At 37.5% G+C, this 23,134-nt stretch overlaps 2 protein-coding genes across 7 annotated transcripts in view; one reads left to right on the forward strand and one right to left on the reverse strand.

The window, feature by feature from the left end:
* rhobtb2a (Rho related BTB domain containing 2a) overlaps positions 1-23,134 on the forward strand; it is a 294,371-nt gene that overhangs the window by 236,384 nt on the left and 34,853 nt on the right. The gene's annotated exons all lie outside the window — the stretch shown is intronic.
* ido1 (indoleamine 2,3-dioxygenase 1) lies at positions 863-21,476 on the reverse strand. 3 transcript variants are annotated; one of them, NM_001083854.1, is given in 10 exon segments: positions 1,176-1,621; positions 4,603-4,751; positions 4,834-4,885; positions 7,386-7,503; positions 10,427-10,526; positions 10,789-10,803; positions 13,355-13,473; positions 13,567-13,686; positions 16,388-16,483; positions 20,570-20,662. In NM_001083854.1, coding segments are annotated over 10 exon segments (1,308 nt in total).

Below are 23,134 nucleotides of genomic sequence, written 5' to 3' on the forward strand. Positions count from 1 at the left end.
TATATATATATATATATATATATATATATATAATATATACAGTTGAAGTCAGAAATATTAGCCCCCCTGAATTATTAGACCGCTTTATTATTTTTCCCCAATTTCTGTTTAACAGAGAGATTTTTTTCAACACATTTCTAAACATAATAGTTTTAATAACTCATTTCTAATAACTGATTTATTTTATCTTTGCCATGATGACAGTAAATAATATTTGACTAGACATTTTTCCAAGACACTTCTATACAGCTTAAAATAACATTTGAAGGCTTAACTGGGTTAATTAGGTTGACTAGGCAGGTTAGGGTAATTAGGCAAGTTATTGTATAACCATGGTTTGTCTGTAGATGATCGAGAAAAGATATAGCTCAAAAAGGCTAATAATTTTGTCCCTAAAATGGTGTTTATAAAGTTAATATTTGCTTTTATTCTAGCCGAAATAAAACAAATAAGACTTTTTCCAGAAGAAAAAATATTATCAGACACACTGTGAAAATGTCCTTGCTCTGTTAAACATTGTTTGCAAAATATTTAAAAAGAAGAAAAAAAATCGAAGGGGGCTAATAATTCTGACTTCAGCTGTGTGTGTTTGTGTATATATATATGTAATTAAAGTTGTTGAGTTGCATTTAAAATTTAATTGTACAAAATTACTTAATACAATAATAAATAACAATTACAAAGCATTTTTTAGTACTGGTTTCCAGACGAGTTCATCCAGAGTTTCTGTTCTGGCCTAGAATTTCAATTTCAGTTCATTTCCAGATATCATTATATTTTTTATATTTTATCAATTAATACAATAATAAATAATAATTACAAAGCATTTTTAGTTTTGGTTTCCTGACAAGTGCATCCAGAATTTCAGTTCCAGCCTTGAACTTTTATTTCAGTGCATTTCTACACAAAAACAAAATTATTCATTGGATTTACCACTTTTTTTTTAAGGTAAGTGGTTGCAAACAATTTATTTGAGCTGAATTTAAGCAAACAAATAATTTGAACAATATTAAATTGACCTTGTTTGTTTAAATTCAACCAAAATAAATTGTTTGTAACCACTTAAAAACAAACCACTTTAAAAAAACGACTAAAATTGAGTAAATCCAATGTAATTTCAGCGTGCTTGTAATGCATTACCCTTAACACATTATCATTCTCAGCGTGAACGGGATTTATTCTATGGTGAGCTCAGACGCAGATTTCTCAATCTCTTCCATTGGTGGTTCTTGGTTTCCGTTAGTAAACACTGAGATGGAGCTGTCTTTAGTTTCATTTCGCACAGTCTTCAGGAAGGTCATGATGCCTGATCCTCCGGTTCCTCTTTCCTCCAGTGCTGTCGGAGCTCGGCTGATTGTGTCCAGTTCCTCCATCAGATTTTGCTTATTGGCACGGAGCTGTTTGGCACGGGACGCTGGTATTGTGATGAAACGGGTGACGATGTTGATGTGGCAGTTTCGAAAGTCCACCAATCCAGCCACGCACTTGTCAAACGCATGTGTCAGACGCTCATCCGCTTGCTGGAGCACAAAGTCACGCAGAGACGGACAAATGGAGATCTCCTGGATGAATTGTTTATGGGAGGGAGGCATGTAGTCCCTCATTCTCTTTAAGAAGGCCCCTGATTGCACAGAATCGACAGAGATCAGCGATATTTGGGTACACTTTAGAATGTTCAACATAAATGAGTTATGAAAATTAATACTTGTATCCATTTCTCAATACATGTAGGTCATATCTTGGTGTATTTGAATAAAATGGCTTCATTGAATAGATATATTTATTAAAATAATATTGTGGTCACTGAAAATCTGTAGAAAAAGAAATATAATGCATTTAAATTTATGCAAAATATTGGGGGGAAATATAAGCTACAAAATTGCAACAACATTTTTTACATTTTTTGTTTCTCTTAATACTTGGCGGTTCATTCCGCTGTGGTGACCCTAGATTAATAAAGAGACTAAGCAGAATGAATGAATGAATAAATTTAATACTTTACTGTTTCCCAACTCTGTTCCTGGCGGCACACCAACAGTACATATTTTGCATGTCTCCCTTATCTGCCCCATTAACTTCAGGTTTGGGGTCTCTTCTAATGTTCTGATGAGTTGATTCAGGTGTGTTTGATTAGGGAGATGTTGAAAATGTGTACTTATGATGTGCCTTCAGGAACAGGGTTGGAAAACACTGCTCTAACATATAAATTTGGGTGTAATTTGGGGTGTCAAACTACTACATATGCCATAAAATCCACTAGAGGGCGCTGCTTATATTTTTGCCAATCTGAAATAAGTTACCTCAGGGTACATTGTATTGTTCATTACAGATACACATCCCTCTTGCACACGCCCACAAGAAGGCGAGGCTTGTCATACAGAATGATGACTTGTCTATATGTCATGACTATGATGACAATATGTCATGCAGTTGGTGAATACACTGCACTGTAAAACAATATCTGTTAATTAACAGTTTCCGTATTTTGTGTTTTCTGTGTATTTACCATTGTGAATTGCATTATGCTTGATCTCTGCTTTGTTAGTTTGTAATGTTGAAAATTTTACTTTTACAAACATTTTAGTAGTTTGAAGTAATGTCATTTTTAATAAATAATAAGTAAATAGATAAATCTGTAACATGTATTGAAAGTTTAACAGGGTTTTTGTACCATAATATACAACACCAACCCAGACAAAACATCAATTTAAACTAGAGATGCCCAAACTAGGACCTGCGGGTCAAAGTTGGCCCATGATAACCTTTGATGTGGCCCACCATCCCATCTAAAAAGAGATTTACAATGATGGGAATGTTGGGGCGAATGCCTTCAACAGAGATCGCCATTCGTAACAACGTAACCTTTGTTTGTTTGCTTGTTTGTTTGTTTGCTTGTTTGTTTGTTTGTTTGTTTAATTATTGAGCTACAAAAAAGACAACTAAAATGAAATTTTTCAATTAAATGTTGTGTGGCGAGGCAGTGGCGCAGTAGGTAGTGCTGTCGCCTCACAGCAAGAAGGTCGCTGGTTCAGCTCAGTTGGCGTTTCTGTGTGGAGTTTGCATGTTCTCCCTGCCTTCGCGTGGGTTTCCTCCGGGTGCTCCGGTTTCCCCCACAGTCCAAAGACATGTGGTACAGGTGAATTGGGTAGACTAAATTGTCCATAGTGTATGTGTGTGTGAATGTGTGTGTGGATGTTTCCCAGAGATGGGTTGTGGCTGGAAGGGCATCCGCTGCGTAAAAACTTGCTGGATGAGTTGGCGGTTCATTCCGCTGTGGCGGCCCTGGATTAATAAAGGGACTAAGCCGACAAGAAAATGAATGAATGAATAAATGTTGTGCATGGATCATATTTTTATGTAAAGTAAATACTGTCACTCGAAGATAGACAATGCACAAGGCGGTGCAGCTTGACTCGTGTATTCAGCATTGATAACCATTGTGTTGTAAATGTGTTTGTTTATGTTTTTTATTGTAAGAATAATATTTATAATTTCATTATAAAATGTAAAAAAAGTCTAGTTATTAATATGATTAAAGTATTATTATTATTTTAAACATTAATATATTTGGATGACACGGTGGCTCAGTGATTAGCACTGTCGCCTCACAGCAAGAAGGACGCTGGTTCGAGACCTGGCCAGTTGGCATTTCTTTGTGGAGTTCTCCCCCTGTTGGCGTGGGTTTCCTCCGGGTGCTCCGGTTTCCCGCACAATCCAAAGACATGTGCTATGGGTCAACTCATTCATTCATTTTCTTGTCGGATTAGTCCCTTTATTAATCCACAGCGGAATGAACCGCCAACTTATCCATCAAGTTTTTACGCAGCGGATGCCCTTCCAGCCGCAACCCATCTCTGGGAAACATCCACACACACATTCACACATTTAGTCTACCCAATTCACCTGTACCGCATGTCTTTGGACTGTGGGGGAAACCAGAGCACCCAGAGGAAACCCACGCGAAGGCAGGGAGAACATGCAAACTCCACACAGAAACGCCAACTGAGCCGAGGTTCGAACCAGTGACCCAGCGACCTTCTTGCTGTGAGGCGACAGCACTACCTACTGCGCCACTGCCTCGCCCTATAGGTGAACTGAATAAACTAAATTGGCTGTAGTGTATGAGTGTGTGAATGTGTGGGTCTATGGGTGTTTCCCAGTACTGGGTTACAGCTGGAAGGGCATCAACTGTGTAAAACATATGCTGCATAAGTTGGCGGTTCATTCCACTGTGGTGACTCCTGATAAATAAATGGACTAAGCCTAAAGAAAATGAATGAGTGAATACATTAGGAAATTACCAAGGCAGCTTTAATGGTATATTTACCTTCGGCCCACCCCCCTCAATCAACTTTGGTTTTTGCCGCATCATAAGCAAACATTTGGGCACCCCTGATTAAAAATGACAACTATTAAAAATGGCAAAAAAGGTCACTTTTTGAGGTAGAAAGAAAAAATTAAAAAGATTGAGGTCTCATAATGTGATTTAGAAGCATTAATAAACAGGGAAAAATAATAAAAATACGGAAAACTGCTAATTTCCTACTATATTTTTACAGTGTGCATAATAACCTCGAGCAGATTTAGGGATGATTCTCCTACCATTGTTGCCTTCATGTTGGATTCCCAGCAGCTCATCAAGGCAGTGTAAGATGCTGCTCTGTGCTGCACTGCCTCCAGAAAACTCCATAGGCTGATCATCAACTCCTTCATACACCAGACCTTCAGCCATCGACGGGTTATCTTTCCATCTAACAACCACAAGCAGAAAGAGATGAGCATATCATCCATTTAGAGGAACTTAAAGGATAACAACCCTAGAGTACAGCTTACCCAGAAAGAAAGATCCTTATAACGCCGTAGAATATGGAGGGATCTACATATTCTGAAAGAGTAAGACAGACTTTTGAAGTCCTCCTGTGATTATTTCAAATATTTCCCAACTTATATTTAAAGGGTCACGAAACACCAAAACACATGTTTTGAGCTGTCGACAGTCGTATATGTGTCCCACACTGCTAAAAACACTATTAGGACACCTATATTTCACTAAAAAGTGTAAATTGGTTGTTTTTGCGTTATTTCAAGCAAATTCGTACTTCCGGTATGAAACAAATTTTTGAAGCTGCGTCATGGACATGACATATTAGCGTGTATTCCAGCGTGCAGACTGGACGTCTGTGCCAGAGTGTGTCTTATTACGTCTTACAGTGTGATGCATTAATGCATGAGTAAAGCTTGGTTCAAACCAATCAGCGCGCCCTATTGTGCAACTTCATTAATATTCATTACTGTCACAGTGTTTAGACGACAGAGACGCCACGTTGTGTTGGCAAAACAAGCGTGAAGTGTTGCTTTTATAGTTTGCTGCAGTTAAATTTTGTTTTCATTTTCTCTCTGTGAGAGCTCAGCTGGAGTCACGTGTGGATTAATAGTGTACGCGACACTCGACAACAATAACTTTACGTGTCTAAGGAGGATTATTGTTTACCTGAGAGCTGTTCTCATCTGCAAACGCTGAGATCCGGATTCGCTTGTAGTCTCCTCTTAATAAAGACGCGGCTCTAGTTGCTGGTGATTGTTCTGTCTCTACAGATTTGGTAAGTGAGTGACCAGTGCTCTTTGTTTATTCAGTTTGTTCGTATCGAACTAACTATTGCACCGAGTGTAAACATGTTAGCATCACAACCAAGCTTTAACCTCGTGTAGGATTTTCACCGCATTTTGTGACCGGAATAACACACGCGGCTTTTTGACGCTACCTGCCGTGTGCATCTAAGTTTCCGGGAAATCTGAGGTTTTTTTTCTCTCATTCGCCGTGCGGTATCAAACATTGCATGAAAAATACACGCTTAGAGCAGATCCTCGAATCAAATATCTCGTTTGTCGCGAGGGGCTTGAATGAATTCCCTGAATGAAAGAGCCAAACTGCAGTTAAAGTCCACCATTTAATAATTTGGCAAATAATTCGACTACAGATGTCCATGTAAACACCACCACTTTCTCCCCTGTGTGTGTGTGTGTGTGTGTGTGTGTGTGTGTGTGTGTGTGTGTGTGTGTGTGTGTGTGTGTGTGTGTGTGTGTGTGTGTGTGTGTTTTTTTGACTCTGAAACTCGCGCGTGCCCAAATAGACACTCCCACACCATCCCTGTTTAGTTCCTCCGACACTCCCCCCTAAACAGAGCTGGACACGCCCACTTTTCTGACTTTTTCCAAAGTAGAGGTGTGAAAACACCCTGCTGAAATGAGGGGGTTTCATGGCTCTTTAACAGAGCAAAGAAATTTTTATAGTATTTCATTTTTTTTCTCTCAGAGAAATTCTTAATTGTTTTATTTTGGCTGTAATAAAAGCAGTTTTTAATTTTTAAAAAATCATTTATTCATTCATTCATTTTCTGCTGCTTTTCCGGGGCCGGGTCGTGGTGGCAGCAGTCTCAGGAGAGAACCCCAGACTTCCCTCTCCCCGGACACTTCCTCCAGCTCCTTCGGGGGGATCCCGAGGCGTTCCCAGGCCAGCCGAGAGACAAATTCCCTCCAGTGTGTCCTGGGTCTTCCCCGAGGCCTCCTCTCGGTGGGACATGCCTGGAACACCTCCCTAGGTAGGCGTCCAGGAGACATTCAAAACAGATGCCCGAGCCACCTCAGCTGACTTCTATCGATGTGGAGGAGCAGCGGCTCTACTCCAAGCTCCTCCATGGTGTCAGAGCTTCTCACCCTATCCATAAGAGTGCGCCCTGCCACCCTTATAAGGGAACTCATTTTGGCCACTTTGTATCCGAGATCTTTCCCGACAGCTCATGACCATAGGTGAGAGTAGGTTCGTAGATTTCCGGTAAATCAAGAGCTTTGCCTTTCGTCTCAGCTCCTTCTTTACCACAACGGACTAGTACATTGACTGCATTACTGCTGCCGCTGCACCAATCCGCCCGTCAATCTCACGTTCCCATCCTTCCCTCACTTGTGAACAAAACCCCAAGATACCTGAACTCCTACACCTGGGGTAAGTACTTTTCCGGTGGTTTAAAAAACTTTTTAAGGTCAATATTTATTAGCCCCCTTAAGCAATATTGTGTTTTGTCTACAAAACAAATCACCATAATAAAATGACTTGTCTAATTTCTCCCTAATTAACCTAGTTAAGACTTTCAATGTCACTTTAAGCTTAATACTAGTATGCTGTCATCACGGCAATGCCAAAAGATTATTAGGAATAAAAGGCTTTTAGAAATCAGTTATGTTTGGAAATGTGTTGGAAAAACTTGGGGAACAAATAAACAGAACAAAAAATACAGTGAATTAAAAAACCCAACTTTACTATGACAAGCGAAACATGCTTAAATGAGTTCATTAATAATCAGAGTGTGTGTGTCACCTGGAAATATTACCATGCATTCGTTTCAAGGCCTGTTTCATGCTGTCGATGGACTGGCTGATCACATCCAGAGCTTTGGTGACTCTTTCAATGTCGTTATAATGGACACCGTTGATGACATCAATGATAGCCTGTAAAAAAAGACATATAATTAATTTATTTTGATGTTTTTCAAGAATTATTGTGATATACAGTCAAAAACTGTACTTTTTTTTTTACAAGTTATTAAGCGAAAACTAGAGCGGTGCGGTGGCGCAGCGGGTAACGCTGTCACCTCACAGCAAGAAGGTCGCTAGTTTGAGCCTCGGCTGGGTCATTTGGCATTTCTATGTGGACTTTGCATGTTCTCCCTGTGTTGGCGTCGGTTTCCTTCGGATAATCCTGTTTCCACCACAGTCCAAACACAATCGCTATAGGTGAGTTGCATTGGTGAACCTAATTGGCCATAGTGTATGTGTGTGCATGTGTGTATTGGTGTTTCCCAGTGATGGGTTGCAGCTGGAAGGGCATATGCTGCGTAAAAAACATATGCTGAATATGTTGGTGGTTCATTCCACTGTGGCAACCACAGATTATGATAATTGATGATTAAATGTGGGCCAAGGTAGTGGCGCAGTAGGTAATGCTGTCGCCTCACAGCAAAAAGGTCGCTGGGTCGCTGGTTCGAGCCTCGGCTCAGTTGGCGTTTCTGTGTGGAGTTTGCATGTGGGTTTCCTCCGGGTGCTCCGGTTTCCCCCACAGTCCAAAGACATGTGGTACAGGTGAATTGGGTAGGCTAAATTGTCCGTAGTGTATGAGTGTGTGTGTGAATGTGTGTGTGGATGATTCCCAGAGATGGGTTGCGGGTGAAAGGGCATCCGCTGCGTAAAAACTTACTGGATAAGTTGGCGGTTCATTCCGCTGTGGCGACCCTGGATTAATAAAGGGTCTAAGCCGACAAGAATATGAATGAATGAATGATTAAATGAATTAATGAAGAGAAAACTGTATTACATTTTACAAGGAAATTTCAATTATTAATTTTCCTTGGGCTTAGTCCATTATTCATCAGGGAATTATTCATTAATCCACAGTGGAATGAACCACCAACTATTAAAGCTTATGTTTTACAGGGCGGATGCCCTTCCAGCCACAACCCAGTACTGGGAAACATCCATATACTCTTTCATTTACACACGCACTCATACATTTCGGCCAATTTAGTTCATCCAATTCACCTATAGCGCATGTGTTTGGACTGTGGGGGAAACCATAGCACTCGGATGAAAACCCAGGCCAACACGGGGAAAACATGCAAAGTCCACAATGAAATGCCAACTGGCCTAGCCGGGACTTGAACCAGCGACCCACATAGCAAAATTTCTCTTGCCCAGCTCTGGCCCACACAATCAGCTTTTGCTTGGCCCACATGCCTTAGTGATTTACGGTAGTGGACCAAGTCTGGCTTCCAAACAAGAGACAAACACGGACCATATCTGGGCCAAGTCTCAGGCAAGTTAATAACCCATAATTGGGCCAGATATGTTGGTGTGTCACGAGTCACGACTGCAATGAAATTGATAAACAGATGAAGCATTGTGCCGTATACGCACTATGGGCATGCTTTTTCTCAAAGCAACCTGATTGGTAGAATTTTACATGTGGGTCAAGATAGGCCAAACTTACAAGGCCCACATTATAAATTATTAACATCTGGGCCAAATGCTACATTTTACATCTGGCTCAAGTATTGTGTGCTGCCTGAAGCCCGGCTCATGTTTAGCCCTCATGCTGTATACCAGTGCTGGATGAATGCCTGCTGTGCCAGCTTTATGCTGGGCCAGAATTCTTTGCTAGCTGGGGACCTTCTTGCTGTGAGTGCAACATATAATCACTTAAGCAATATTTTTTAGTTGAATTGAATATCTTTTTAATTTATTTATTTAATTAGGCTACTTTTTTTCTGATTTTAATAGCTAACCACATTATCTGAGAACTATCTTAACAACGAGTTAATACATTTTCCTTAAAAGTAAATGCCTTGTTTTAAGATTTGAATTTTTGCACTGAAAACAATTTGCAAAGTTTTCAATCGGAAACGCCATTTTTTTCACATGCATTGCATTTAACAAGTAAGATTAGATTCCAGTTACTAGTAAAGTAAAACATTAATGTTTAATGAAACATTAATAAAAGTTTCGTCTTCAAAAAATAAAAAGGTACAAGCAGGTAACTACTTTAACTGACGAGAATTTACATTTGCTTTTTTTCACTTCACATGTCACTTTTGGCATAAAAGAGCCTTAAAATAGTCAAAAATAGTTATAATATATAATAACATTGTACAAAGGATTGAGGAAATGACAACAAAACATGGGACTGTCCCCGCAAAACAAGAAAATCTGGTCATCTTACAATAAAGGTTGGGGAAGTATGCTAAATTATAGGTAGCCCCTGCTGGTATATATTGTTACTACAGTTGGAATCTTTCAAAGCTCAATTGGTTCACCCCAAAAAATGAAAAATCTGTCATAATTTACCCCCTGTAGATATATATATATATATATATATATATATATATATATATATATATATATATATATATATATATATATATATATATATATATTTCCCAGAGATGGGTTGCGGCTGGAAGGGCATCCGCTGGGTTGGTGGTTCGTTCCGCTGTGGCGACCCCGGATTGATAAAGGGACTAAGCCGACAAGAAAATGAATATATATATATATATATATATATACAGAACAAACCAATGACTTCCCTAATTAAACTTAACCTAGTAGTTAAGCATTTAAGTGTCACTTTAAGCTGAATACTAGTAGCCGATCTTGAAAATTATCTAGTCACATATAATGGATGTAATCATGGCAAAGATAAAAGATTTTTAGGAATAAAAGGTTATTAGAAATGAGTGATTCAAATATCATGTTTAGAAATGTGTTGATAAAAACGTTTAAATCCAATTCAAATTGAACAGGAGGGCTAATAATTTTGACTTGAATGAATATTAGATTATCTTCTGTGTTCTGTCTTGTATTTTTTGTAAAGGTGTCTGACCTTCAGACCAGGAACGGCCGCCAGCTCCACCAATAGCGTGACCAGAAAAAATCCTCTTAAACTTTGACCTCCAGGCAACGACAGCAACAGCTCCAGATTCCTTACATTAACGCCACATAAACAAATTAACTACAAAGCTTACAAAATATGCTTCACAAATACAAATATTTTGTCTTGCTCTTTGATTTAATGCAATTTATTGATCAGATGCTGCAATGAAGGATCTGACCAGTCTAGAGAGTTTTTAGTTTATTTTCCCCCCCACATATTTCACGTTGTATATTATGATATGGCTCCCTCTGCTGGTTTTAACAATGAATAACATTACATTTAACAATTAATTCATCGAAAGTAGTACTTACTCCATGGTGAAGGGACTGTGGAAAATCAGGATCCAGTTGTATATGAAAAAGAAAACATACCATAAACAGTTAGTTTGCTTAATAATATACAAGTCACATCTGCAACATAGCTGATTTATCGGTCACAGTTTACAATAAGGTTTATTAGTTATTGTTAATTAATGTATTTACTAACATGAACAAACAATGAACAATACATTTACTACTGTATTTGTTCATGTTAGTTAACGGTAGTTAATGAAAATACAGTAGTTCATTGTTAGCTCATGTTAACTCGTGGTGCATTAACTAATGTTAACAAGCATGGACTTGGATGTTAATGCATTAGTAAATGTTCAATCATGATTAATAAATGCTGTTCATGTGCTGTTCATGATTAGTTCATGTTAGTAAATGCATTAACTAATAAACCTTATTGTAAAGTGTTACCGATTTATCTACACATAAGCCCATCATCCACTTTAATTTTATCTGTTTGTTGGACTGGGTTTTGCATTGGGCTTTTTTCTTATTGGAAGTGCTTTTTGTTTTTGGAAGCTCGATGCATTACAGCTTCGCCTTACACGCAGAAAGGCTACATTTTGGGGTCTTATAGAGGACTTCAGGTGTCTTGCAGAGGACCAGCAGCACACTAGGCCGATTATAATTTGATTTGTCTGTATATTGTAGTTTTGTAATATGTTGCTGATATGGTGGCAAGATTTCAGGGAAGCAAAGCAGAGACTTTTATCTGCTTCAGTGGTCAAACTAGCATGGAAATGTTACTTTTGAAATACAAAACATGGGAAGGAAACATTTATTTACCATAAGCATATCTGTTTTCAATTAATAAAAGCTGCAGTCAAGGATTGAGGAACTGACAACAAAATGCGAGACTGTCCCCGCAAAACAAGAAAATCTGGTCATCTTACAATAAAGTTTGGGGAAGTTTGCTAAATTATACTTTGTAGTTAGCCCCTGCTGGTGCATATTGTTACTGCAGTTGTAATCTTTCAAAACTCGCTCTTAGCAATTGGTTCACCCCGATAAATGAAAAATCTGTCGTAATTTATTAATTTAAAATTTCAGCTCAAAATATCGCACAAATAGTGCTTTATAACTCAATTGGTCACTTTAAATTCAAATGAGATGCTCTTTTCTAAAAGGGCAAAGCTACAAACGCTTGTGTGTCTGCATGGCAGATTCAAAAACAAGTCTAAGGTCCTATGATAATGGCAACCCAAGTTCATTCTGAAAACGTAGTCCCGCAGATGTTCCTGGAGACGGTAATTTATGTAACCGGAGGTACGTATGGCTGTATTTCATTTTTTTAAACGAAAGCTACGGGGCGGTGTGATGCCGCTCCTCTTCGCGCTCGCCGGCTGACAGCTCACCTCCGTGCGGAAGGCTTTCCTGCTGCAGCCAGTTTGTCCGGTTAGCTTGTCGTGTAAGTCGGCGGAGTGGAGACCCGGAGGGCAGCTGACCGCGACGACCGGGTTCAAGTCTGGAGAAGAGTAGTTACAGAAATCAGGTAAGACAAAAACAGAATCCAAAAAATAAAGTGAACGAGTAAACAACAGTGTGAAAACGCGGTTAAAATCAGATGAGGGCTTTTCTTTTTCTGGACGGCTTTTGTAAATCGTTGCTTGGGTTTAGGGAAGCAAGCGGGCGGGCAGGTCAATTGGTAAAACCAGTTGGGTTTAGGGAAGGAGGAGGAGGATGGTGTCGGCCGAATGGCTGGTCGTCCAGTCAATCATTCAGTCATTTAGTCAGTCGGACAGACGGTCACTCAACAGCGGCCTCCAGCAGCTATAAACGAGAAAAGCGTGGGCGCGAACAGTGCTCGCGAGAGACGTTTGAGATGCAAAAAAGAGCACACATCGGCCTCTGGCGGATTCGCGAAAACAAAAACTGCACAAATATGTACCTCCCGGGACGTATTTTGCAGTCTCCAGAAACGTCCGCGGGACTACGCTTCCAGAATGAGCCTGGGTGGGATAATAGGGAAGAGATGGTCACTAATGGGCGGGGCTTTCCCCCTCTGATGACACGTACAATAATGTCAATCAAAGCATTTCTGCAGACTGCTTTTATCAAGTTTTAATCAAATTTTGTAGAATAAGAGTTATGCTCACAGACTGTTGCCACACGACTGTATTTAAGTGAAGTTTTTAAACTAATTTCGAGAGGAGCACGTGATATAATTGACCGCAGCTGGCCGCCTATCTACACTCATTAGTTAGCCAATCAGATCTATTCCAAATTACTATAAATAGCCTAGCTAGATATTACTCCCTTACCTTCGTTTTCCGAAGAAACCCCCCATCCACCCCCTATCTCCTCCTTTCCTCCCTTTAAAAAGGGGAGCTCTCGAGAACCACCTGATCTCGTACTCCCCTTACATGCTCTATGGACCTGGCGGGAGCCCTGGGCTCAACTATCTCCGAGCTCAGGGTTCTCTCCCGGGACAGCATGCCAAACCTGCTTACAGTCGTCAAGCAATATCTAAGTGTGAACTCTTGAAACCCCTTATAAAAGTGATTTTTTTTAATAATAGGTCCTCTTTAAAATCGCATAAGTCATTTACCCATTTGGATCTGTTTTCTTCCAGTTGGCAAGCACTGTGTCGGCATGGATTAGGATTGGTGGCAGACCCAATCTCCGAGAAACGTCACAGAACGGTACAGAAAGAGTCTGCGGAAGCATCTGGAAGATCAGAACACACATGTGCAGTTAGACAAGTTCACTTTTGTGCTTCGGGACCATTAGTGGTCTGAATAGCATTTAAAGTCATTGTACTTTTACGGTTTCTTTTTCTCCCTCCTGCCATACGTAACCCATAGCCATTACGCTCAATGTCAGATGAGCCAATCGCAGCTCACGATGGGTTCGCAGCAAATCAGTCGTCAACAGAGGCATCTGAGATAGAAAAAACACATACAACTATTACCAAGCTCTAGAATATATGAATATCATACACTTTATTTTGACCTATTCAGTCACTGTAAAAAGCGATTCGTGTTAATTAACTTAAAAAGGTGAGTTATTCCTTTACGTTAAAAGCAACAAGTTTACTTTACTTTAAAACGCTAGTTAATCCGTTTTGGAATGGTTAGGTTGACTTAATTTTCATAATTATGCACAGAAATTGTTTATTTGGTTTTAAGGCGACAGGTTTACTCGCCTTTTTAAGTAAAGTCAACTAATTGTTTTAAAGGCAACGGGTTTACTCTCTTTTTTAAGTAATCATTGGCATTTCTGTGTGGAGTTTGCATGTTCTCCCCGTGGTTGCGTGGGTTTCCTCCGGGTGCTCCGGTTTCCCCCACAAGTCCAAAAACATGCGGTACAGGTGAATTGGGTATAAGCTAAAACATATGTGTGTGAATAAGAGTGTATGAATGTTTCCCAGTGATAGGTTGCAGCTGGAAGGGCGTCCGCTGCGTTAAAAACATATGCTGGATATGTTGGCAGTTCATTCCACTGTGGCGATTAATAAAAGGACTAAGCCAAAAAGAAAATTAATGAATTGATTAATCGCCTTAAGAGCAACAAGTTTACTCTCATATTTAAGTAAAGTCAACTAATCGCTTTAAAAGCAACAGGTTTACTCACTTTTTTAAGTAAAGTCAACTAATCGCTTTAAAAGCAACAGGTTTACTCACTTTTTTAAGTATAGTCAACTACTGGCTTTTTACAGTGCTGTTTTTTATTTATTTATTTATTTTTATTTTATTTATTTACTTTTTTTTCGCCAGAGTAGAATGAACTATAAATTACATGTTAATATAATAATGTTTAACAAAATGCCGTAAAAAATAAATAAATAAATAATTAAGCATGGTGGCATGTGACACAAAAAATGCATTTTTGTTGGATTTATGTTATAATTTTAAAAGCAAACTAAGTTTTAATAAGTTTTAATTATTTAACTTGTTACAGTTATAATCAAAAATAATAAATGTAGAACAAAATGAAGAGCATAACAGAATGCATGCATATACTGCAGTTATTTGGATTTTCCCAGCTATTCATAAACAATTTGAAATAGAAGTAAATTTTCATTTTGCAGCTATAATTAATTACATTTGAACCAGTATTTGTATTAATTATCTCATAATTCATACTTAGTACTGTTTTATACTATAATTATCATATATTTTATAATGATCTTATTTTTGCATAACTTGAATCTGTTAGGATGAAACAGATGAGATATACGACGAGGGAAATAAGTATTGAGCACATCATGGTTTTTCCTGGGCATAATGTTTCTTAAGGAGCTGTTGACATGGAATTAAACCAGATTTTGGTAAAAACCCAAACAATGCAAACATTAAAATAAAACAGACCAAAACAAATCTGAAAGAGGAGTTCTGTGTAAGGGCTGCCCGGTGGAGCAGTGGGTAGCATGTTCGCTTCACAGCAATAAGGTTGCTGGTTCGAGCCTCGGCTTCAGTTGCCGTTTCTGTGTGGAGTTTGCATGTTCTCCCTATGTTCGCATGGGTTTCCTCAAGGTGCTCTGGTTTACCCCACAAGTCCAAAGACATGTGGTATAGGTGAATTAGGTAGGCTAAATTGTCCATAGTGTGAGAGTGTGAATGACAGTGTATGGGTGTTTCCCAGGGATGGGTTGCAGCTGAAAGGGCATAAAACATATGCTATATAAGTTGGTGGTCCAGTCCGCGATGGCGACCCTAGATTAATAAACGTGCTAAGCTGAGAAAATGAATGAATGAGTTAGGTGTATTAACAATGGAATGACACAAGGAGGAAGAGCTGAACTACTGAAACGTATTTAAACACTTTATATACAGGCTTTTTTAGCGCTGCAGCTTAAAGACGAATCTCATATGGAGAATGAAGTCACATGCATGGCTCGGGTGTGAGTTTCTCAAAGACTTCAGCAGAGTGTAAATATCTTGATGGTTCTGTGGGTCTCGTCTATCAAATATAAGCTTCATTTTGTATTTTCTATTGGATTGGAGTCAGGTGATTGGCTGGGCCATTTTACAACTTCATTTTCTATCTCTAAAAGCGTTTGAGAGTTTCTTTGGCTGTGTTTTGGATCCTTGTCTTTCTGAAATGTCCACCCTAGCTCCATCTTCATCCTCCTAATGTAGATGTTGGACGTAAGCAGCTGATATTTACTTACACTGAGAAAAGGCAGAGGGTTGCTGAATAAGCACTGAGAGATTTCAGCTGCTGTCTGGGCTTCCACTGGCTTTCTACACCTCCCTTTCTTCATGTGTTCAATACTCTTTCCCTGCGTCGTTTCATTTTATTTCACATACAGTAACTTAATTTGTAAACTAATTCGTTTTGTTTACTTTGCATATATGAATTTATTTACTTGTTACCAACATCCACTGAAAACTTCCGAGCCAACAGCACCTTTAGAAATATGTTTTCTAAGAAAAGTGATGATGTGTTTAATACTCATTTCCCCCATTCTATTTTTAGAGATGTACTTCCTCTTAAAATACCACATTAAATATTAAAAGGAAGCAGTTTAAGTGAAGTAATATGTAAACAATCCAAAAGACATAATGATAGACAGTGGTCATATTTTAAATGTAAATGCAAAACGTTACTTGGTTTTTGGTCTTATGAAAGATCATACATTGTGAATTCTGAGGCGTAGCGAATGGGAAGAGATGAGTTCCGTCACATTTCGGCCAATGTCCATCCAGGGTTTGTAGTAAACAGGCAGATCCATCTGAAAAATAACGTGGAAGTGTAAATATAAGACGTGTCCATAACACACACTTACAGAAATGAAGGTACAAAATCTGTCACTGGGGCGGTACCTTTTTAAAAGGTACAGTACATTTGTTCCTAACAGGTCCTTAAAGGTATCTTAAAGTGCACCCATGTGAAAATATACCACCACAGTAACAGATTTTATACCTTTATTTCTGAGTCTACAGTATGTATCCTAATATATTAATGAAGATTTATTTGGTAGACTTTTTTTTAAATCCTCTGTTTGTCTTCTGTCATTTTTTATCAAAAAAAGTTTGGCTTTTCACAGATCACAGAATCATCTACGTGGTCTAAAATACAAATTTTTTTTTTTTTTTTGGCATTCAGTATGTGAACTTATAAAAAAAAATTTGAGGCCATGATTTGAGCATGCTAAGTGGTTGTAAAAAAAAAAAAAGTCACACTTGTGGTCTTAGCAGACAAAATTGACTTCCATAGGAAATGAATGGGAAATAGGTACAAATATGAACATTCGATGTAAACAGAACTCGAATCTGATTGGCTGATAGTATTCTGCAATCACAGCATTTATACAGCCTTTTACCCTTTTTACCCAGATCAATAAACTCACTACAGTTTGACAAATATTGCAGCTGTTGGACAACATAATGTACTTTTGAGTTTTATTTTTAAAGAGAATGAAATTGTTCAGATTGCTGTCTTTTCATTGGTCAAATTACAGCTGAACAAATCATTATACTAAAACAGGTAAATGACATTCTAAGTCGACCTCTCTCTTTTGTATGTTGTAGTGCTGTATTTATACCTGAGTAATCTGCTAGTGTTTGCTTTGCTTTGACTTCTTTGGGGTTAATTATCTCCCGATTGCTGGCATTAGACTGATGGCGTTTCATGCCGTTCATACTTATAATCTTGAAATGTGAGCAAAATCAGTCATCCCTTTTAGACATTACGCTAGAGAATCATTCAAATACTAGTTCTAAAGTGACGTTGGTGAATTAGTAACTAATTCTGCTGTTTTGATGTCAGCTGCAGATATGAAAGAATGGCGGAAGAAAGTAGTTCCTCTTACAATAGGGTTTTAAGACTCTCCGTGTTTGATTTTCTTTTTTTTATACACGATTATGCCGTCAAACTGTTGTATAAACGCAATATCACACTTGTAGCAGTGCAATATGGCTTTATTTTGTTACTGGTGGGACACTAAGACACTCTGTCTCAATATATAATCTATATTGAAAATTCTTATAGTTGAACAACATTTCCCTAAAGGCTTGTTTGTTTTTCATAACTGATGTCTGTGTTGTTTAATATTATTGTTTTGTGTTCATCATTTTTGCTCATTTTCAAAGTATGTTACTGTTCATTGAACAAATTACTAAATTAAATTTTGAATTCTACAAAATGTTATGGTTTTTGTGTAGTCTCTTTATAGCAATTTGTACAGTTTTTTTACTGTAGTGATACAAATATTTAAACTTCAAATCCCCTTTTCAAACTAAAAATATCTAAGACTTGTCAAAAGGAAGTCTTTTAGATTGTCTGAATGTTTTTTATACAATACAATGCCGCTATTTTGCCTTCCCCAAATTGTATTTTGAATGCAAACTGAATGCAAGGGGTCCTATTTTAACTGGATATACTGCAATAATAAAAATAAAAATTAAATTAAATTAAATTAAATTAAATTAAATTAAATTAAATTAAATTAAATTAAATTAAATTAAATTAAATTAAATTAAATTAAATTAAATTAAATTAAATTTCATTGTTTTCAACTGGAGGAAAATGAATGTTAATTACTGCATAAATATTAATTACTACCACAAAACCCTCTCAAAATTAAAAATAAAAGAGAAAAAATATTATTAGACAAAATCAAATTTGATTGATTGTACTAAAAAAAACTGCAGATATTTTACAAGCATTTATCTCTTTTTGACCGCCTAAGACCAGCAGTGTAGTTCACAAATAAGAAGCAGGGTTAAAGTTCTACATAGTCACTACATAAATTGGGTAATAACTATGGACCCTAGCCCTGAACCTAACTAAACCTAGTTATATAACCCAGTTATATCTCTAAAATCTAATATATCTCGTACTCTCTAATGCAAGTACGTGAATATACATTCAGTGCACATTCTTTCAGTTAAAATACAATCGCTTACATCAGTTCACAATATTTTACATGTATATTTTTGTACATTACATTTTTTAATGATTTCTCAAAGTAAAAAAGGACAAATTACACAGTCCAAAGTGTGTATGCTGAGGTAGATTTTACGTTTTACATCAATCATTGAAAGAGATGTACCGTATAATCCCAGATAAACTTGAGTTGAGGTTAATGATTCGAAGACTATACAGTTGAAGTTAAAGTTATTAGCCCTCCTAAATGAATAGCCCCCCGTTTATATATTTTTTTCAACACATTTCTAAACATAATAGTTTTAATAACTCATCTCTAATAACTGATTTAATTTATCTTTGCCATAATGACAGCACATAATATTTTACTAGATATTTTTCAAGAGACTATTCAGCTTAAAGTGACATTTAAAGGCTTAACTAGGTTAATTAGGCAAGTTACATATTTCAAGTACTTAGGCAAGTTATTATATAACAGCGGTTTGTTCTGTAGACAATCAAAAACACATATTGCTTAAGGAGAATAATAATATTGACCTTAAAATGGCTATAAAAAGTTAAAAACTGCTTTTATTCTAGCAGAAATAAAACAAATAAGACTTTCTCCAGATGAAAAAAAATATTATCGGAAACACTGTGGAAAAACTCCTTGCTCTTCTGGGAAATATTTGTAAAAAAAAAAAAGGAAAATTCACAGGAAGGTGAACAATTTAGACTATTTCTATACATAAAACGAATGGCAATTAAAAATGATTGAAATGAAGTCTATTACTCTAAGATCTGTATCTGTTAGCTGTTTTTTTCTTCGAATGTGAACTTTTGCAATCATTAAATTTGTGTCCCTAAGGAGCAAAGTGTTTTATTAATCTATTTACTATTAAAAAGCAAACAGATAAAGGTCAGAGAGAGCGAAAACAGTGTCGAAGTCTAATGTTTCTTTCTAATGCAAACTGTCAGTCTTACTGTAACTTTATTTATAAGTGAACAGTAAGTAAAAGGTGTCATGACAATGATCGTTTTACATTCATTCATTAATTCTCTTTCGGATTAGTTCCTTTATTTAAGGGTTGCCACAGTGGAATGAACTGCCAACTATTCAAGCATATGTACTTTTAATGCGCTACCCCTAACGCTGGGTAAGCTAAAGAAGTTTTGTGATATTAATTCATTGGACATGCTTTTTAATGCTGTCAGTAGTGAAGTAAAAGAAGAGCTGTCCAAGGTCCCACACTCTACAGCATGCAACTTCGTTGTTGTATTTACAGCTTTATTCTTTCTTGTTTTAAAGCTTTTTAAGCTATGTAGGTCAATTAAAATACAATAATTAAATTAATGATTAAATCTTTTCTTTTTTTTTTTTTTGGCTTTATTATGATTTATTGATCAATTTCTTTACAAATAGGCATTTTCAATTATACAGAATTCATAATGATATGAAGCATTAGATTTTTAATACACGGTAAAAATTCTATGATCAATTAGTCAAGACAACATATGTTTTTAGTTCATTATAATTAAGGTAATCATGTCCTAACTTAATTTTTTAAGTTACACACACTGTTTTAAGTCAGTTCAATTTAATATAAGTTTAATGGACTCACAATATTATTTGATTCAGCTAAAAAGATTTAAGGCAACCAGGATTTTTTTTTATTGTGTAGCTACACAGCCCAGTCCTACAAAGAAATCGCATTATTTTCAACAAAAAAGCTAATTTTTTCTGTTTTAAAGCATTCCCAATGACACAGTGATTTGGATCATATCAACGTACAAGCAATAAAACTAAATAGTGCAGTCAGAGTACATAAGTAAATACATAAATGAACATTTTACTAATGTTTCTTTGCTGTACACAGCATAAAAACAGCAGCGTTTCTCTATGAAAACTAAACAGATGTGTAAACAGATTAGTATAAGAGAAATGACCTACCAGAGGCTCAGGAAGAATAAACCCATATTCTTCAGAGATGTGAAACTTTCTAAGAGACACTACTGTCCTTGTAGCTTTCACTTCGGTACCCATAATGTTCACTTTAATACTAGTGACAGACTCTCTGGTTAGTAGGTGCTACTGTTAGCGCTCTATAGTCGAATGAACCTTGCTGATCGGGTGGCAAATCTCTCTCTCTCTCTCTCTCTCTCTCTCTATCTGTCTGTCTGTTTTTATTTTACCGTTGACTATGACCTTTCCTCACTTCCCTTTTCTGAAAGCATATGAGAACATGTGAATAAAACCACTAAAACAAGAGGCAGAACCTGCAATACAAGGGAATTTCTGTCTTCTAATCAAAAGGTGCTTTCATAAGCTAAATGAACATTTAAATGTGTTTTGGCGTGCAATTATCTGTTCTCAAAGGTAACAGGTTAAGCAACAACAATCCTGAAATACATTCCTGACAAAAAATCCTTAATAATTAAAAAAATATCCTTAATAATAATAAAACTGAACAGACACCGTTTCAATTCACTATAACCTTCTATGTGAAGCTGCTTTGACACATACATTGTAAAAGCGCTATAGAAATAAAGATGAATTGAATTGAATATTTGAACGCACTGTACCAAACATTCTTGCTGCCTTCATTTTCTGAGAGGACTCAAATTAACTTTTCTAGTCATCTCAACTTACATCAATCAAATACCCCACATTAAACTATGTATAACCTAAAATAAATGTTGAAACCTGATTACATACAGATATTTGTTGCCTTGACTTCTTTGTGTCTGCTCGTTTTTTTTACAGAGTGCCTCTTTCAACAGGTTGTCTGCTCATTTATTTATTTGTTTTATTTTTTCCTCCTTTACATGGCAGCAGGAAGCCTAACTCTCGATGGCATGCTTTGTCTTCCTGTCAGTCTTGTTCATCTGGTCTTGTCGGTTCCTTTTTGATGTTGTGCGTCTGCTAGTTTTGCCAGTGGAATCTTGATTACCTGGTTGGTGCTTTTCCTGGTATGGATTCTGGCTCATCCGTAGATTCGTCTGTGTACTTGTTTGACCTCTGGCTGTCGTTGACCTTCATTCTGAAAGTCTCTCTGGCTTTTACCTTTGCCTGACTTTACAATGACTTTTTCCTCTTCACCAGCTGGAGTTTGGTTTGGTGGTCTGGTGCTTGTTTATGTTTGCTGATTGTCAAGTTTCTGTTCTCCTTCCCACTTACCCGTCTTTGTTAACATTCAATCCATGCTCGTTTTAAATTACATACCCCTATATACACTTCTCGAGAGTGTTGAATACGCCCAGGAGCTATGGTTTTTTCTTTTGTGCAGTTTTCGTACTGTAAATCCAACAGAGGTCGCATTGTATGCTTTTTGAAATTGCTAATTTCTCTCGCGAGTCGCCTGCTCTTCTCGTGTAAATCCACTAGAGGCCTCTGTTGACTGACTGACTGACTGACTGAACGATCGACTGACCCACCCTCCTCCTTCCCTAAACCCAACCAATAGGGTTTTAAAAAGCACCAATTGACAGCGCCCAGCCACTTCCCTAAACCCAACCAACAGTGTTTTAAAAGCAATCCAGAAAAAGAAAAGCCCTCGTCTGATTTTAACCACATTTTCAAATTTTATCACATTTTCACCCTGTTATTTACTTGTTTATTTAATTTATTTTTTTAGCTTTTGTTTTTGTCTTACCTGCTTTCTGGAACTGTTCTTCGCCGGACTTAAACCCTGTCATTGTGATCAACCCCTCTCTGCATCTCAAGTCCGCCGACGTACACGGCGAGCTACAGGACAAACTGCTAACATAAGAAAAGCTGTCCACATGAAGGTAAGCAGTCAGATGGTAAGCACTAAAAGGATAGGTGTCATAGTGCCTCGTAGTTTTCGTTTTAAAGGCGAAATGCTGCCATACGTACTTCTGGCTATGTAACAGAGGCCAGCTAGTGCAGTGCTGTGCAGGTAAATCTCACTCCTCTGACTTCTAAAGGTGCTCTAGCAACAGAGGCCATGGTTTTTAAAGCATCTGACTCCCATGCGGAAGGTCGCCGGATCAATCCCAGCTCGGGGCGTGATGGGTGATGTAGGACCGGCAGGGTTACAGCTACATAATTCGTAATCTCCAGAAATGTACATAAGTAGGGGTACCTTTTCAGAATTAGCCTATGTTGTTAACATCAGTCAATGTTATTTAAGTTAAATAATTCATAATAATTCATGGTGCATTAACTAATGTTAAGAAGCACAACTTTGGATTTTATTAATGCATTAGTTCATGTTGAACTGTAATTAATAAAAGCTTTACAAGATTATTCATGGGGGCAGCACGGTGGCCCAGTGGATAGCACGATCGCCTCACAGCTAGAAGGTTGCTGGTTTAAGCCCCGGCTGGGTCAGTTGACATTTCTGTGTGGAGTTTGCTGGTTTCCCCAACAAGTCCAAAAATATGTGGTATAGGAGAATTGGGTAGGCTAAATTATCCGTGGTGTGTGTGGGGGAGTATGTATGGATGTTTCCCAGTGAAGGGTTGCAGCTGGAAGGGCATTTGCTGCGTGAAA

The sequence above is a fragment of the Danio rerio genome, chromosome 8, assembly GCF_052040795.2.
Source record: "Danio rerio strain M-AB ecotype USA chromosome 8, GRCz13ab, whole genome shotgun sequence".
NCBI lineage: Eukaryota > Metazoa > Chordata > Actinopteri > Cypriniformes > Danionidae > Danio > Danio rerio.

Excerpts from the sequence above, each read along its gene's own strand:
- ido1 (XM_087263792.1), bottom strand. The coding sequence starts at position 20,662 with ATGGGTACCGAAGTGAAAGCTACAAGGACAGTAGTGTCTCTTAGAAAG. Across the intron at positions 16,484-20,569 it reads TTATTCTTCCTGAGCCTCTG|ATGGATCTGCCTGTTTACTA; the intron begins GTAGGTCATTTC and ends GTTATTTTTCAG. Across the intron at positions 4,752-7,385 it reads GGCCTTGAAACGAATGCATG|ATGGAAAGATAACCCGTCGA; the intron begins GTAATATTTCCA and ends TGTGGTTGTTAG.